Source organism: Mesocricetus auratus, unplaced genomic scaffold (assembly GCF_017639785.1).
Source record: "Mesocricetus auratus isolate SY011 unplaced genomic scaffold, BCM_Maur_2.0 Super-Scaffold_2245, whole genome shotgun sequence".
Taxonomy (NCBI): Eukaryota; Metazoa; Chordata; class Mammalia; order Rodentia; family Cricetidae; genus Mesocricetus; species Mesocricetus auratus.
The window spans coordinates 48004440-48021907 of record NW_024429180.1 but is presented as its reverse complement, the minus strand read 5'-3'; the positions used below and the strand labels follow the sequence as shown (position 1 = coordinate 48021907).

The 17468-nt window shown below is 37.7% G+C and overlaps 1 protein-coding gene across 2 annotated transcripts in view; it reads right to left on the bottom strand.

Annotated features, from left to right (window-relative positions):
• The window catches only part of Rb1 (RB transcriptional corepressor 1), a 123341-nt gene that overhangs the window by 91505 nt on the left and 14368 nt on the right, over positions 1 to 17468 (bottom strand). For both annotated transcript variants that reach the window (XM_040731473.1, XM_005071043.3), the window contains exons 3-4: positions 3788 to 3903; positions 831 to 950 (exon numbers count right to left, since the gene is read on the bottom strand). In XM_040731473.1, the coding sequence (XP_040587407.1) occupies positions 831 to 950; positions 3788 to 3903 (236 nt within the window). The remainder of the gene's footprint in view (positions 1 to 830; positions 951 to 3787; positions 3904 to 17468) is intronic.

Here is a 17468-nt window from a genome sequence, read left to right as displayed (position 1 = left end):
AATGGGACAAACCTAGGCCCTCTACATGTGTGTGATAGTTGTGTAGCTTGGTCTGTTTGTAAGCCTCCTAGCCTTGAGATCAGGACCTGTCCCTGGCACTTAGCTGGCTTGGGAAATGTTTCCCATGCTGGATTACCTTGCCCAGCCTTGATGCAGTTCAGGGAGCTTGGACCTGCCTCAACTTGATGTGCCAAGCTTTGTGCAAACCCATGGAAAGTCTGCCTCTTTCTGAATGGAGATGGAGGAGGAGTGGACGGAGGTGGGGGGAGTGAACGAGAGGAGAGAAGGGAGGGAAAACTGTGGTTGGTATGTAAAATAAATGAAGAAAAAGGTTATTAAATAAAATAATAAATAAATGCAAGCCAAGCTTAGTTGTGATTTGCCATTTGAACAGTGCAGGTGGACTCTTCTTGACTACCACGTGGAGCACAGATCACAACTTAATAGCACAGGTCACATACCTTCCATAGACCATATGATTTCTTTCTAAGCTGGAAGAAGTTAAAATTTAGATCACTATTTAGAACTACAAGTTCTACTAGACAAAATGGGAAGCAAGCTCAAAGTCTGAAGAAGCAAATGACAGGAGAGTCTAGTAAAAACAGTTAATTTGGGGCAAGCATTCAGAATGTTTACAAATAGATAAACTACCTAGGAATTAATAAAAAATAAAAGCAAAAGGGATTAGGCTACAGGATAATACTTAATACTTTAATTAAATACATAACAATTCCCAAATTAAATCTAATTAAACAGTGATGTGAAAAATTGGAGTATAAAAATGAAAAACAAAAAATGAAGGTGTAAGCCTAATGATGCTTTTATCTTACCGTTCTAATTTGCTGTAGAGTGCACATAACACATTGTACTTCTTCAATAGTCTTGACACAGCATTATCAACTTTGGTACTGGTATCAATTTCTTTTAGTAAGTCAAAGAATTTATAGACACTATAAAGAATAGAAAAAGAGTGCATGAGTAGCTATCAAATTTGTTATTTCATTTTCAAAGCATATATATTTCAATTCAGAAGATTACTAGCTTTACAATAAATCACTGTATGTCCTTGGGAAGGGTTGCACTTGTTTTTGCATTTTATTAGAAGCAACCCATGCCCCAACATCTACCTAACCCTGACTATATCTAAAGTTAAGAAAATCAGGGGTATAAAAAAGTATGTATATTTGTTTCTAAATATACATGCATGGGGTTTTCGATTAAATTTACTTTAACTGATGCACAAAAGTCCAAGAATTGTACATTTTAGGGGAGTAGCATGTGATGTTTTCATACATGTAAGGGCTGCATAATGACGGTAAACTTATCTATCTCCTCAAACATGTATTGCTTGCACACGGAAAAACATTTAAAATACATTCTTTCTGATTTCTGAAATACACTGTGTCCATTACTAAACAGTTATCTGTATCTGCATGTTTTTTAAATAAGTTCCCATTGATTCATTCAATTCTAACACAAAAACCACACAGTTCACTTTAGTACTTCCATTTTCATATTCAAAAGCTCTGTTCTTATTTATTTATTCTTTGCCCAAATAGCCATCTTTCACCCCTAAAGCCTTCTACACCCCAACAAGAATACAGTGCACTGCATCCACAGCTTCCCACTTGTAGAGCCTATAACGGTTCTAATAACTACTCTTTGGTTCACTTAGCTGCTTTGATATAGTTTCATATATAAAATTAATTAGAAACTGATGTGATTGTGTATGACAGATTGATCTCTATGAGTTCAAGACCAGACTAGTCTACATAGTGAGTTCCAGGTCAGTCAGGGATATATGGTGAGATCTTGTAGGAAGAAGAGATGATAACTGATGTACTATACCTCTCAAACTAGCTGCCATTAACACTCTGCGTGGTCTCTAACCCTGCACACCAGACAGCTCACGTCAGGTTGTCCTGCCCATGTAGATGCCCCACCATGTGAATATCTACCTCACCTTGCTCTGATACTTTTTCTGCACCATTTGGCATTTCCTTGTCACATACACACTGCCATTCTTTGTCTTACCAAAACCTTCAGGATTAAATAGTTGGAGAAAGAAAAAGAAAAGCTGCCTAAAGTTTTTTTTTGTTTTTTGTTTTTTTTTTTTGGTTTTTCGAGACAGGGTTTCTCTGTGGCTTTGGAGGCTGTCCTGGAACTAGCTCTTATAGACCAGGCTGGTCTCGAACTCACAAAGATCCGCCTGCCTCTGCCTCCCGAGTGCTGGGATTAAAGGCGTGCGCCACCAACGCCCGGCTAAAACTGATTTTTTTTTTGTTTGTTCGTTTTGTTTTGGTTTTTGGAGAGAGGGTTTCTCTGTGTAGCTTTGTAGACCAGTCTGGCCTCGAACTCACAGAGATCTGCCTGCCTCTGCCTCCCGAGTACTGGGATTAAAGGTGTGCGCCACTACCGCCTGGCCTGCCTAAAGTTTTAAATTGTTAAATGACTTCTAGTCATTCATTATTGTTTTCTATGAAAACTAATTCTTTCAACAGGGCAGTGAAAACAAAGTTGTCAGATACATCTTACACATCAATTGATAAACTGTAAAAGCAAATAAGGAAGCAGGAATGGCAGAAGACAACAAAGTTCAAGATGCTAACTAGAAAAACCTGCTTTGAAATTTCATCTTAACAAAGTTCAGATAGCTAGTAAGAAATGCTAAATTTAAAACATGGGACCAGGGTCAAAGAATGAACTGTCATTCTCATAGGCTCTTAGTTTACATTATTTTATCCTTCATATGATCAGAAAAAAAGGAAGAGGGGGTGGAAGAAAAAAAGAGATATATCAAGTAAATGTGTAGAATTCAGATAAAAAAGAAACCAACCTTAGCATAGTCCACATGTTTATAGGAGTAAACCAATAGCTGGCCTGAGAGGGAATGAATACCATGGGATTTTCTAAGGGTAATTTAGGAGAAGGGAGAGAGGGGGTTAATGCCTGTGCTATTACAGGCATTGAGATTCTTATGAACTCTTTGTTATTTGTATGCTTTTTAGATATACATGCATATGTATTTACCTATTTATACAAAGATATTGTTTCCATACTTTTTAAAGTAGTAATAAAAGTGCTATAAAATCTAATAATTTAATCTACTTAATTTAACTAAAAACACCAATTACATTTCATTATAGATTATCTTGATTAAGAAGAAATACATTTATTTACCAATCTGGTAAAATTATTTACTGTTGTATTTTGTAAATATGCTACAATAAAATAATAGAAGTCCTGTAAGTTCATTTAAGACAAAATCTGTTGAGTACAAATTAATATATTTTCAAAGCTCAGAAAAAGTTCTAAGAAATTTCTGGGTCAAGTGTCATAATAAATACTGAATAAGAGCAGTTTTTAAATGTATGTAATTAAAACATCTACTATGCTAAAGTCTTCAAGTCAAATCTTATTTAAATTTAAGATACTCACTACTTTTAAAAATATTTATATTTTTTATTTCTAGTTGTGTGTGTGTGTGTGTGTGTGTGTGTGTGTGTGTGTGTGTGTGTGTGTACAGGTTTGTGCAGGTGCCCATGACCACCACCAAAGGACCAGGGTTCAGTTCCCAGCACTCACATCGTGACTCACACCATCTGTAACTCCAATCAAAGCAACTGCTGCCCTCTTTAGGCACTGCACATTGTGCACTTACATGCAGGCAAAACATAAAATGAAAAGCATTTGTCCTGAATCTATTATGTTTAACTTAATTTCAGCAAGTGTATTAAAACTTTAAAAGCACTTTTAAAATGGTACAATTGTATGTCAGAGTTTTTACCTGGTTTCTATGGTTTTCTGTAGCTCAGTAAAAGTGAATGGCATCTCATCTAGGTCAACTGCTGCAACAAAGATGCAGATGCCCCAGAGTTCCTTCTTCTTTTGAATATATCCTTCCTAGGAATAAAAAAGTTCAAGTATTTTATTATTAAATCATTTATACACTGGATACCATGTTAAAGCTGAATTATACATGACTTTTCTCATTAAAGATAAAAATTTATTTTTAAATTCTTATAATGGTATATATTTGAAAATACTTCATTTTATATTAATATAACAAACACTCAAATTTTAAACTGTAAGACAAAAAAATTACAAAGAGGATCAAAAAGTTAAATCACATTTTCCTTTGTAAACTCTGAGTCAGGCAGTTCTTTGAAACAGTTTATTTTCCTAGTAACCCAACATCATTAAAGCCACATTATAAGATTATAGAATTTTTAACTTTTTTCCAAAAAAAAAATCTGACTTACTTATTCAAGTATACCTCTTTTTCTGTAAATCATCTGTTTGTATTTCCCTTTGCTCATACATATATTTTCTGGCCTTGTGCAATGTCTTAACTAATCCACTTGCACAAGGGATTGGATGCAAATCTCACTTAGTAAGAATTAAGTGAAGCCTTGAGCATAGTGTCCAACATACACTTAGCAACTAATGAGAAATGGCTAGCATTGCAAGTAGACTATTTTTTCAGTATCATCCTTTCCTCTCAACAGCATATGCCACCTTCTAATTGTATGTATCTTGTAGATAAAATCTGGATCACATTAAGATGAAGTGTCACGTTATCTAATGGTCTAATAAGCGGGTGGAATCATTTGCTGAGAGGACAGATGTAAGACATTTTACACATTTGGACTCTGCTGAAGAATGAGAGTATTGGACTATCAAATGATTATGGATAACAGATAATTCACCATTATCCAACTATAAGTTATGAAATTATAACTTACAGATTCATAAGAGTAGTTGAAATTAAAAACAATTACAATATTGTCAGTAAGAAATAAGTACAAGAAGACAAGTGAATAGGAATGATAAACTGCAATATGGTATGACCATTTTGAAAACCAAGTTTGACCCGTTTCTATAAATTTAAACTTATACTTTATACATCACTTAACAATTCTACTCCTAATACTTATGCCCAAAACTAGAAACAGAACCAAATAGGTAACTCTATAAACAAACAGTAATAGAATTATGCAACAGATACTATCTAACAAAAAGTGAAAGTCCTAATAAATGTAGCAATACAGATAAATCATTACACTGAGGAAAAGTCACAAAAAAGAGAAGAAAAAGGTAGACACAAAATAGTAGCATACCCTTCCACACAGTTCCTGAAAAGGTGAAAACTCTTCTTTAATGTCAGAGACTAGATCAGCAGCTACCCAGGGACAAAAGGGGAATGATTACAAAGATGGTAAAAACCTATTGTGACCAGAAAGTTTTAATCCTTGGTGGTGGTGACTATATTGGCAAATATATCCATCAACTTTTTGAACTATGTACTTAAACTGATACAGATTAATGTATCAGAAAATAAAATAACTTTTGCCTATGCTTTTAATTGTTTTATTTTCTGAGATTATAGTATAATCATATCATTCCCACTTCCCTTTCTTCCCTCAAACTCCTCTCATGTGTACCCACCCCTATCCTTTCAAACTCATAGCGTGTGTGTGTGTGTGTGTGTGTGTGTGTGTTCCTAAATACATAAATACAACCTACTCTGTACCTCATGTGTAAGTACATGTTTTCAGGGCTAACCATTTGGTACTGGGCAACCAGTTGGTGTGCTCTTCCCTGGGATGATTAGTTTTCCTGCCTCAGCCTTCAGTAGATTCCTATAGTTTTTTGTGAAGGGGTGTGGTCCTGTGAGCTTTCCCCTTCCATGTTAGCATGTCTACTAGTGTCTTTCTTGCTGCTTATGTTCCTTAATAAGGTTAATCTCTAAAAACTACTAAGATATGGAAGTTGTTTGTTTCTATGATAAGTAACCTCCTAATTCACACTTTTGGAATTTTTATGATCCCTTATACTTCCTGTTTGCTTCTTTGCCTCCAGCCACCTACCTCTGTTGAATCTAACTATCCTCAACATACCTGTCTATAGCCACTATAGTCTTTTCTAAGAAAACTCTCACAACTCTCAAGAACTAAAACTGCTAAAATTTATTATACTGCTTACTCATTTTTTAAACACCAGAAAAAAGTTTTTGTTGAACACTGGGCATTAAAACCCAGACATCACACATACTAGGCAAATGAACTTTCTAACACTGAGATACATCTTCAACCCTAAGAACCTCTGTGGCCACTTTCTTTCCTTCATATTTGTGTGCGTGCGTGCGTGTATGTGTATGTAAGCTAGCAGTCAACTTGGGCTATCTTACTCAATTGCTCTCCACTATCTTTTAGGACAGGGTTTCCAATGGACCTAAACTTACTGCTTCAGCTAGACTGGCTACTGAGTGACACCCCTTAACACACACACAACTGACTTGTCTCTGCTGCTGCCCTCACCCCAGCACTGGAGTTACAGCTTTTTGCTGAGTTTTGGTAAATCTAACTCAGGTCTTCATGCTTATACAGCAAGCATTTCTGTCCACTGACTCATCTCCCCAGCCTTTCATTTTCTTTTTTTAAATTTAAATTAGAAACAAGCTTACTTCACATGTCAATCCCAGCTCCCTCTTCCTCCCCTCCTCCCCCATCCCCATCAATCCCCCCCAACCCCCCATACAATCTCCACTCCTCTCCCCAGGGAGGGTGAGGCCCTCCATGGGGGATCTCCAAAGTCTGTCATATCATGGGGCAGGGCCTAGGCCCTCTCCAATATGTCTAGGCTGAGAGAGCATCCCTCCACATGGAATGGGCTCCCAAAGTCCATTTGTATGCCAGGGATAAATACTGATCCACTACCCTGGAACCCATAGATTGCCAAGGCCTCCTCAATGATACCCAAATTTAAGGGTTCTGGATCAGTCCAATGCTGGCCTCTCAGCCATCAGTCTGTGGTCCATGAATTCCCTCTTGTTAGGTCAGCTGTTACTGTGGGTTTCACCAGCCCGGTCTTGACCCCTTTGCTCATCACTCCTCCCTCTCTGCAAGTGGGTTCTAGGAGACCAGTTCAGTGTTTACCTTTCATTTTCTTAAATGATGTCTTTCAAAGAGTAGGAGTTTTGTAATTTGGTTCAACTCAATTTGTTGTTTTTTTCTTTTATGGTTCATGCTTTTAGTGATACCTATGAAACTTTTCTCTAACATATTTACTTTCACAATGATGTTATACTCTATAGAATTTTAGGTCTAGGACTCACTTGAACTAATTTTTATAAATATCATAAGATAGAAAATGAATTCTTTTAATTCATATTTACTGGCAATCCACATCATGCTTGTAAAGGCTGGAGTACAACTTGGCAGAAATTGATCCTCTCCTTCCACCATGTGGTTTCTAAGGGCCTAACTCAGGTTGTCAAGCTTGACAAAAAGCACCTTTACCCACTGAACCATCTCTCAGATCCTGTACAAGATATTTTTACAACTAGATATACAGTTGCTCCAGCTTCATTTGTTGAAAGGGATAATCTCTCTATATTGAATTACTTTTACACCTCTCTAAAAAATAAACTGACAATATACATTTGGTCTATTTCCAAATTTTCTACTCTACTACACTGATCTACCTATCACTTCTATTTTCACCAATACTACAATGTCATGACTACTGTAGTTTTAAAGACTCTGGACAATTTCAGTTGAGTTTGACTCAAGCTTTTTCCATCAATTCCCCAAGAGCACTATACCTTTAACTCATAATCTTAGCTTCTATTTTAATGATATGGCTGAAGAGTCACACTATCGATTTATTTCCTCTTCAACCAACCTCTGTGAGTCCCTTTTCCTTAGCTTCTGAAATGATCTAACATACTCCTGCCTGCGTTTTTCTGTCTCACAGCTTCACAGTGCTTAGCTCCAAGGCCTACTTCCACACCTCTTTTAATAGGCATCCTTCCCACAGCGCTGCCATCCTCTCCAAACAGAGTGGCCTCATTTTAGTCTACTTCACCGTGCTGTGGCTCTGTTAAACTCCAGGACTTATTTCCAATCTACTTAAAATCTAAATCTAAAACTGATCTGGGTTGCATGTTTTGTTTTAATTCCACAAACCTTATTAATAAAAACTTACAAACAAAAATTTTTTCTTGAAAATTATAAAAAGAGGGATGTAAGGATGGCTGAGTGGTCCACAGTGTATACTACTCCAGCAGAAAATGCAAGATCAGTTCCCCGTCAGGTGGGTCATGACTGATGACCTCACAACTCTGACCTCCTGCTTCCATAAGCACTCTCACTCATGTGCACATACACAAGCACATATACTTTAAATGATGCGCTTAGAACTATTAAGAGAGGGCTCAGAACAGCACTTTAAAAATTATTAAAACAAACAGGACAGAGGCAGTGCTTGCCTTTAATCCCAGCAATCGAGAGGCAGGCAGATCTTTGTGAGTTTGAGGCTAGCCTGGTCTACAACGTGAGTTTCAGGACATGCCCCAAAGCTACACAGAGAAAGCCTGTCTCAAAAACAAACAAACAAACAAAAATATTAAAACATAAATAATCATTTCTCAGTCAAAACAACAAAACCCAAAAAGGTAAAACCTGTGGAGGGAAATGGATAAACACTTTGCAAAATTAAGAAAAAAAATGTACCTTTCAAAAACCAGATTCTGAGCATGCTAAATCTTAGAATAATGGCAACAGAAGGATATGTTGTTAATATGTCAAGATCCTTAGAAGTCCTCCACTGGACAGCTAAGAATTCATCCAGGAAAAATAACTGTAGAGTTTTGTCAAGATCCTTGTAATAGATGTTCTAATAGTTACTTACATACTGCAAACAGTGGCAAACACCTAAATATCTTATAATGAATGGCTAAATAATAGTATAGCTGTATTATGATGTCATACAAAATTCTAGGACATTTTCAAATAATAGTACAAGCACATGGAAAAATGCCCAACATATAATGGTTAAGTGGGAAAATAAACTACAAAGTTATCCTTATTTCTTTATTCCAATTATGTAAAATGCAACATCTCTTAAGTGGGCTCTTATCTCTAGAGTTATTAGGCTCATAAGTACTTTTCATTTTCTTCATTAATCTAAAATATATATTCTTAATTAGCATTAACTGCAAAACATGAGATGCAGCAGTAAAAACTGCTAAATTTATGAAAAGCAGCATAGAAAAATTAGAAATATATGGCAAAAATTGTGAAAAGATGAAAATTTCAATTATATATTAACAATTTAAATCAGAATATACAACCAACATTTTACATGGCAATCTATTACGCTATCATTTAGTAGTGTTCATTTGAATCCCCCTGATTACAACCCCAAATTAGTGACAATTTATTTGAGCTTGCTTTTTTTGACAATATTCTAGCTTATAAAAGAGCTCCACCAAGTGGTGACAATAAGTATCTTGAAAACAAAACTCAAGTATGAGAAAATTACAGCTTAAGCTCAGAAGATAAATCTGTGAAATTGATTGTAATTTCACAAGTTAAAAAAGAAATCTAGGGACGATGAGATTGTAAGGATGCTCGTGTCCAGGACTGGCCATTTGAGTTTTATCCCTGGAACTCACATGGGAGAAAGAGAAAATTCACTCTTAGAGGTTGTCCTCTGACCGTCACACTCATGTCCTGACACACGTGCCCCTTCACACAGACACTAGATAACAGAAACCCGAACAGGGTTCTCAGTAGCCTGTGTTTTTTGAAATATAAAAAAGAAAACTAGCAACTAGAAACACATATCTATCTCCAGTAAACAGGAAGGCTGTAAAACAGTTAAGTATTAAGTGTGCTGCAGAAAGTCTTGAAAAAGAAAAAAAGGTCTTGAAAGAGAAGAGCTACTTTCTTCTGTGCTTGGATTTCCTCTTCACCTAGGTTTTCTATGTGAACAAAAGAAACAAGATACGAATATGCCAGGAAACCTCATCCTACTTGTCCAGCCTGAGCTGGCAGCAGTCAGTATTAAGGACATTCTTGGATGTGCACAGATGAGGCAGGAAAGCAGAGTCACAAAGAAAGGGAAGAGTGACCTACCTGACTCCACCACACTTTTGATAAGACATGCTGGAGTAAACACCAGGTGAATCAACCATCCAGTTACACAATATGTTTGAGGGGGCAGTTAACTCTACTCCCAGAAAAACATGCACCTGCCAAGTTCAGGATTACCTGGCCCTGTGCCCAAATGATGAAAAACCAAGATTTCTTCCTTAAAGACTGAACACTGAACTCAGTTTACAGCTCATGTAAACTGCTGAACTGTGACTGACTTGCTTGTTCATTTTTCTAATCTCAAAGAAATTTATAAATATCTTGAAAGCAGAAAAATTCTAATTTCCTACTGTACCCTCCAGAGTCTAGCACACTATTCAGCACTAAAGCACTTTTTTTTTTTGGTTTTTACGAGACAGGGTTTCTCTGTATTGTTTTGGAGGCTATCGGTCCAGCCCGGCCTCGAACTCACAGAGATCCGCCTGCCTCTGCCTCCCGAGTGCTGGGATTAAAGGCGTGCGCCACCACCGCCCGGCTTAAAGCACGTATTTTTAAAGTTGCAGCAATGTCTATGCTTTAACATAGGATGCAGTAGCTTTAAGATTTTCTTTATTATTTTTCTTTAACATGAACAGAAAAGCAAGTAGTAACAGAATCACTCAAGAAGAAGTCTGTTGATCCTGTCCTGGTTTCTTCATCCACACACTGACAGCAAATTAGTAGCACTAACCAAAAAATTCACACAAAGAAACGACATCACAGGCTTTATTTTCTACAGTGGTAACATAAATGGCCTAGAGTTTAGCTTCTAACATTCATTAGTGATTTAAAAAATATCCAGCAAACTACAAATTGAGAAGTACTTCCTCAATTTAATAAAGAATATCACAGAACATCAGCTGTTAAGTCAATGATAACCAAGCTACACTCCACAGAATCAGAGATTAGGCATAGAATAAGGGACTATAGGGGGCATGGATAGATCTCCCTAGGAAAGGGAACCGGAATAGCTACAGGGGTTGGGGCAGGAATAGAAACATCAAGTGTAGAGGGGATGAAGGAAGGAATATGGAGAGAGAGAGAGAGAGAGAGAGAGAGAGAGAGAGAGCTAAAATTAAAGACCATTTGAGAGTTGTATGAAAACCTAATATAGTAGAAGCTTCCTAAAAACTATATATATATAGTATAACTATATATAAATATAATATATAGATTAGTGTATATATAGTGATCATAATGAAATTGCCAAATAACAGGTTGGAGAGGGGACAGAACCCCAACTGGACATCTTTATCACCAAATGAAAATTATAGAATCAAGATTGGGTTACATTTCATTTGGGTTGTTGATCAAAGGGGTCCCATGGGAACCACCCCAAACAACCCATACTATTGCCAAGTATATAGGTTGCTCTCCACAAACTGACAGCAAGTTCCCACAGCTGAAAACAACACAACTCATTGAACATGATAAAGTTAAGCTGGTACCTATATAAAGTCTTCATCCCTACATTCTAGCATATTTGGTAAAGCAAGGTACTCTGCACACTACCGAAGGAGAAGTGTAAACACCAAACCAGCCACAAATCCTACAATGGTGTCCTACCTGCCAGATACGCTAGTGCAATGGTAACACGAAGTCTGAGAATAACCAATGAGTGTCTCATTTGACTGAAGGCTCACTCCAGGAGATGGAACCTATACCCAACACTGCTAGATGACCAAGAACCTGAGATTAGATAGCCCAAGGGCCTAGGGAAAACCAAATACTACTGTTCTACTAAAAGAGTGTAGCAATAACATGATTCCTAATGACACTCTGCTCGACTCATAGATCGGTCCTTGCTCAGCCACCATCACAGAGCTTCCTCCTGAAGCAGATGGGGACAGATGGGGACAGATACAGAGATCCATAGCCAGACATTATGCAGAGAATGAGAGACCTTGGAACACTCCGCCCTAAATTCGCTATCCCTCCCCTCACATCTCAGGGAACCCCACGCATCAGAGGAGGCAGAAAGAATGTAAGAGCAGTTGGGATAGAAGACTGAGAAAACACGGCCCTCTAAATCAACATCCTCAAAGCTCACACGAATCGCAGAGACTGAGGAAACACGCACAGGGCCTGCACAGGTCTGCACCTGATCCTCTGTGTATATATTATGGCTCTCAGCTTAGTATTTTAATGGAATTTCTGAGTGAACAAACGAGTGGGGCTCTGATTCCTGTGCCTTTTCTTGGGATATTTCCCCCTAAAAGTTGGGGCCCTATAGCTGAAAGGAGAAGTGGACATATGCCCCCAATTCCTAACCCAGATACAATCTCCAACTGATAACTACTTGCAAATGAAGAATCTCACTGGGGTGACAAGCTACTCTTAAGGGTAGGCTACATGCCCAACAGTAGATGGACAACAGAAAACAAACTCAATATCATCATTGGAGGTTCCTTGTCTCATGTCATTCCAGGGCTTTTCTTTTCTTTTCTTTCTTTTTAATCTTATTTTTATTTCATTTTATTTTGTCTCTCTTTTTACCCTATAGGTCCTTTATGTATATATTATGGCTTTGTTTCTTGTACCTTCTCTTGGGCTCTTTTCCTTGTTTGTTTTGTCCAATTCTGATATATTAATTTTGTTTTATTTTATTATTATCTCTTAGAAGCCTGCCTGTTTTCTAAAGAGAGACAGAAAGGGGTGGGTCTGAATGGGAGGAGAGGTGGAAAGGAACTGGGAGCAGAGAGGGGAAACCCTAATCAGGATATATTATGTAAGGGAAAAATCTATTTTTAAAAAATGAAAAAAAGAATATTCACAGAAAACCTATGGCTAATATATTTATTGATGAGAGGGTAGAAACATAACAATGTTATCTTCACCACCCACTGACATCACACAGGAAGCCATGAATAATGCAATAAAAAAAATAAAAAAGGTTGTTCAGACTAAAAAGAAACAAAAATTTCTTTTTCTAAAATTACTTGCTCATTTATACAGAAATCCCAAAAGAATCAATAGACTATGAGATCTACTAGCATTATAATGATACAAGAGACAAGGTTAGTGCACAGAACCTAATGTCTTTGCTATATCTCAACAAGGAGAAACTTATGGACTCCAAAATAATAATAGTAAAAAACACAATTAAGCATGGTGTGGTGGCACATGCCTTTAATCCTTGATTTCTGGCTTGGTCTACATGAGTTCTGTATTAGCCAGAGATACATAGTGAGACCATGTCTCTGCATGTACACACACACAGACATACACACACACACACACACACACACACACACACACACACTTTATACATGACCATCCAAAACTTGAAGTTACACATAAAGCACCTAATAAAGTATACATAAAACCAACATGAGGAAAGTAATAAAACTAGTGAAAATATAAGAGATCTAAACAATCAAAAAGGTACCAGAAGTTCAGAGATAGAAGACTAAATATTGTCAAGATTTTTCAGTCTTCTCAGTTTGATCTATAGATTCAATAAAATGATCCTAAAGTTAGCGAGGTATTATATTTTGGGTCGAAATGTCGCCAAGAGGTTCATGTGTTCAAGATTTGGTCCTTAAGACTACAATGTTCAGAGGCAGGGCTTTCAGAAAGTCACAGGATCAAGAACGACAATCCATCAGTGGGCTCATAATTGAATGACCCATCAGGAAGTGGTGGGAACTCTCAGAGATGCATCTAGTTGAGGAAGAATGTCACTGGAGGAATGCCACTGAAAGGTATATTTCTTGCGCCTGGCCCTTTCTTTTTACTTTCTCTATTTTATAGCCAGCATAAGAGGTGTAGCATGCTCTGCTAAACACTGAACAATGGTTGGTTTTGGCTCAGCCAGAAGTGATGGGGTCAAGCTATCACAGACTGAAGCCCCTGAAATCATAAACCAAAATAAACATTTCCACCTTTGAGATGATTTTCTCGTACATTTAATCTCAGAGACAGAAAGCTGACTATCACATGAGGAAAGGCCTAAGATCCAAACTAGCCCATAAAATATTGAAGGACAATAAAATTGAAAGACAGTCGACACCTAAGACAGATGGCAAAGCTCAACAGTAAAGATGTAGCCACTGGAAAGGGAAAATGGAGTGTGGTGGTTTGAGTAAGAAAGGCCCCCACAGGCTCCTGAGTTTGAGTATGCAGTCATCAGGGAATGGCACTACTAAGAAGGCTTAGGAGGTGGGGCCTTGTTAAAGGAAGTGTGTCACTAGCGGTGGGCTTTCAGGTTTCGGGAGCCCAGTGTCACCATCTTTCACTTCCCATTGCCTGTGAATCGAGACATAGAACTCCCAGCTACTGCTCCAGCACCATGTCTTCCTGTGTGCTGCCGTACTCCCCACCATGATAACAGACTAAATTTCTGAGACTGTAACCAAGCCCAAATATTAAATACCTTTTTTAAAGATATGTTCTCTGAGTCTCTTCACAGCAATAGAACACTGATTAAAACAGAAGGGGACAGTAGAGAATAGAGAGCCAGAAATAGAGACACATAACTGCTGTCTACTATAATAGTCTTTGAAAAAGGAGCAAAACACAATACAGAGGAAAAAGATACCTTCCAAGCAAGCAGTCCTAGCAACTATACATCCACATACAAAAGGAAAAAAGGTTATTAAACCCAACCTTTCGATACCACACAAAACTGATTTAAAATGGGCCAGAAACTGAGAAGTAAAATGTAAAGCAATTGGGCTGGAGATTTAGCACAGTGGTAGAGTGTATGCCTACCATGCACAAACCTTGGGTTTGAACTCCAGTAACACAGATAAACCCCAACAGGAGAAGAGTGCAATTGCCTAACACAGCAGAGAAGACAGTTGTCCTTTGGTTCAGATTCAGCCAAGACATTTTAGATACAAAACTAAAGGCATGCTCCAAGAAAGAAAAAAAAAATTACAATGTGCTGAATTGCACTGAAATTATAAACTTTTGTTCTGCAGAGTCACTGTCAAGAGAATAAGAACATAAGACACAAGCTGGGGATAAATATTTGTAAAAGACATAACTAATGAAGAGATGTTCTCCAAAAATGCAAACAGTGCTTAAATTTCAACAATAAAAAAACAAATAACTATTAAGACAGGGAAAAGACGTGAACAGGTATAAGAAGCTATACAAATGGTAAATAAAACAACACTATATGCTATTAGAATTTTCAAACAAGATACCACTTCACATTATTAGACTAGAAAAAGAAAATAAAATCCAAAACACTGACAATACAAAATACTAACAATGATGTCTGGTAATTCACTGACTTGAGAAAGATGATTAAGCCATTTGGAAATCAGTTTAGCAGTTTTCTTACAAAGCTAAACATATCCTTACCACATGACCAGCAACTCCACTCCTTGGTTTGTCTTAGTTAGGGATTCTATGGTTGTGATAAAACACCATAACATTAAACAGCTTGAGAAGAAAGGGTTTATTTCAGCTTACAACTCTCAAGTCACACTCCATTGCAGAGGGAAGTAAGGGCAGGAGCTCCAACATGGCAGGAACTCAAACAGGGCAGCAACATGGAGGTGAGAGCTTATAGAGACCTTGGAGGAGGGCTGCCTAATGTCTTGATCTCATCAGCCTGCTCTATTCAGCACCCTGGAGCAGCAGCCAAGTGGGGTCACTGGCTAGAGTGAGCTGGGTTCTCCCATACCAATTATCAATCAAGAAAATGTACCACAGACTTGCCCATAGACCAATCTGGTGGGAATGTTTTCTCAATTGAGATTCTACATTCCAAAATAAATCTATTTTTATGTCACAATGACATAAAAACTAGCCAGCACAATCTTTATTGCAAGGAGCTTATCTACACACACACACACACACACACACACACACACACACACACACACACACACACCTGTACATGCTTGGCATGGCAGCACACACTTATAACCCCAGCAGTCAGAAGACTGGAGCAGGAGATTAGGAGTTAAGGCTAGCTTGGGCCGCACAGTGAGTATGAAACCAGCCTAGGCAATTTACCAAGATCCTGTCTTGAGACAAAATACCTGGGAGCTAGGGAGATGGTTCACTGAGCGAAGAAACTTGTCATACAAGCATGAGAACCTGAGTTTGAGTCCCAGAACCCACATTAAAAGGCCAGACATGATGGTGCATGCTTGAAATCCCAGTTCTGGGAAGGTGTAAACATGGATTCCTGAGCTTACTGGCCAGCCAGTCTTAGCCTAATAGGTGAATTGTAGGCCAGTGAGAAACCTGTCTCAAAAAAGAAGTTGAACAGAGCCTAAGAAACAATGCCCAAGGCTGACCTTTATTTAGCTTATATATGAACACTTGTGGGTAAACACATCTATGCACACACATGCATTCATAAACACATACACATAAAAATCTGTACATTTATATTTACAGCAGCTTTACTCATAATTACTAACATGTGGAAGAAACAAAATTACCCTTCAGAAGTAAACAAATTGTGGTACAAACAGATGACAGAATATTATTCAACACTAAGAAGAAATGAGCTACCACATCATGAAGATGTGGAAGAAACTTAAATGTGTATTATTATGTGAGAGAAACCCATCTGAAAGGCTGTATACTGTTTAGCTACTATATTATACTCTAGAAAATGGAAAAAATTAAAAAAGAACAGGGATTACTAGAGGTTCAAAGGAAAGCAGGATGAATAGGCAAAGAGTACTGTACAGCAATGAACGTATTCTATACCAACTACAGTGGCAGACACATGCCACTATAATTTGTCAAAATCAAAATCAAGAATGAACCCTAGTGTAAGCCATGGACACAGAAGTAATAAAGAGGGGCTAATATAAACTCATCAACTAATAAATATACTACTCTGATGGGAATTTTAACAATGATAAGGCACAAAAAATAGGAATCAGAACTACTGTTTGGCATGAAACAACTAAAAAGTTGGGAAATAATTAAATAATTCAAGATGCTAGAGATTAGGCAAAAGACACTGACCCCTAAAAGATGGGAATCTTAAAATGTGAGTCACACAAATGTTCAAAATTAACTTGCTAAGGAATGACTGCAAGCAGCAGAACAAGCAGTAAGAAGCAAGAAAGCAACAGTAAAGAACCGGTTAAACAGAGCTGGGAGTACAGCTGTAGCTTAAAGTATTTTTTCTGTCTGAAACTCTTCCTGAAATCTCATGGCCATCATGGTAGTTGTGGGAGGTGGGGATGTTAAAAGGTGGCAAAGGCATTAAAGAGATACATGGCATTATCTTGGGAATCTGTTCCTTCCCCGATGGGTCTGCATGAGTGAGCACAAGAGTGGGTTCTGAGAAACCCTCAGGGTTTCTCTTCTACCAGCTCCTGCTCCTCCTGCTTTTTCATCATGCTAAGGCACAGAGCATTTTAGGCTTTCTCTCTAGAACCATGAGCCAAAAATAAATCTCTACAGACAAACCTGTAGAGAATGTATAACTGTGGCAATCCTCTCTACACAGCAAGTCTACCGGCACCAGGGTTCCAAAAGAATGTGCTTGCTTCATATTATTTTTGTTTGGTTGGTTTGGTTTTCTGTATTTGCCATGGGGTTTCGCCATGAAATCTGTGATTG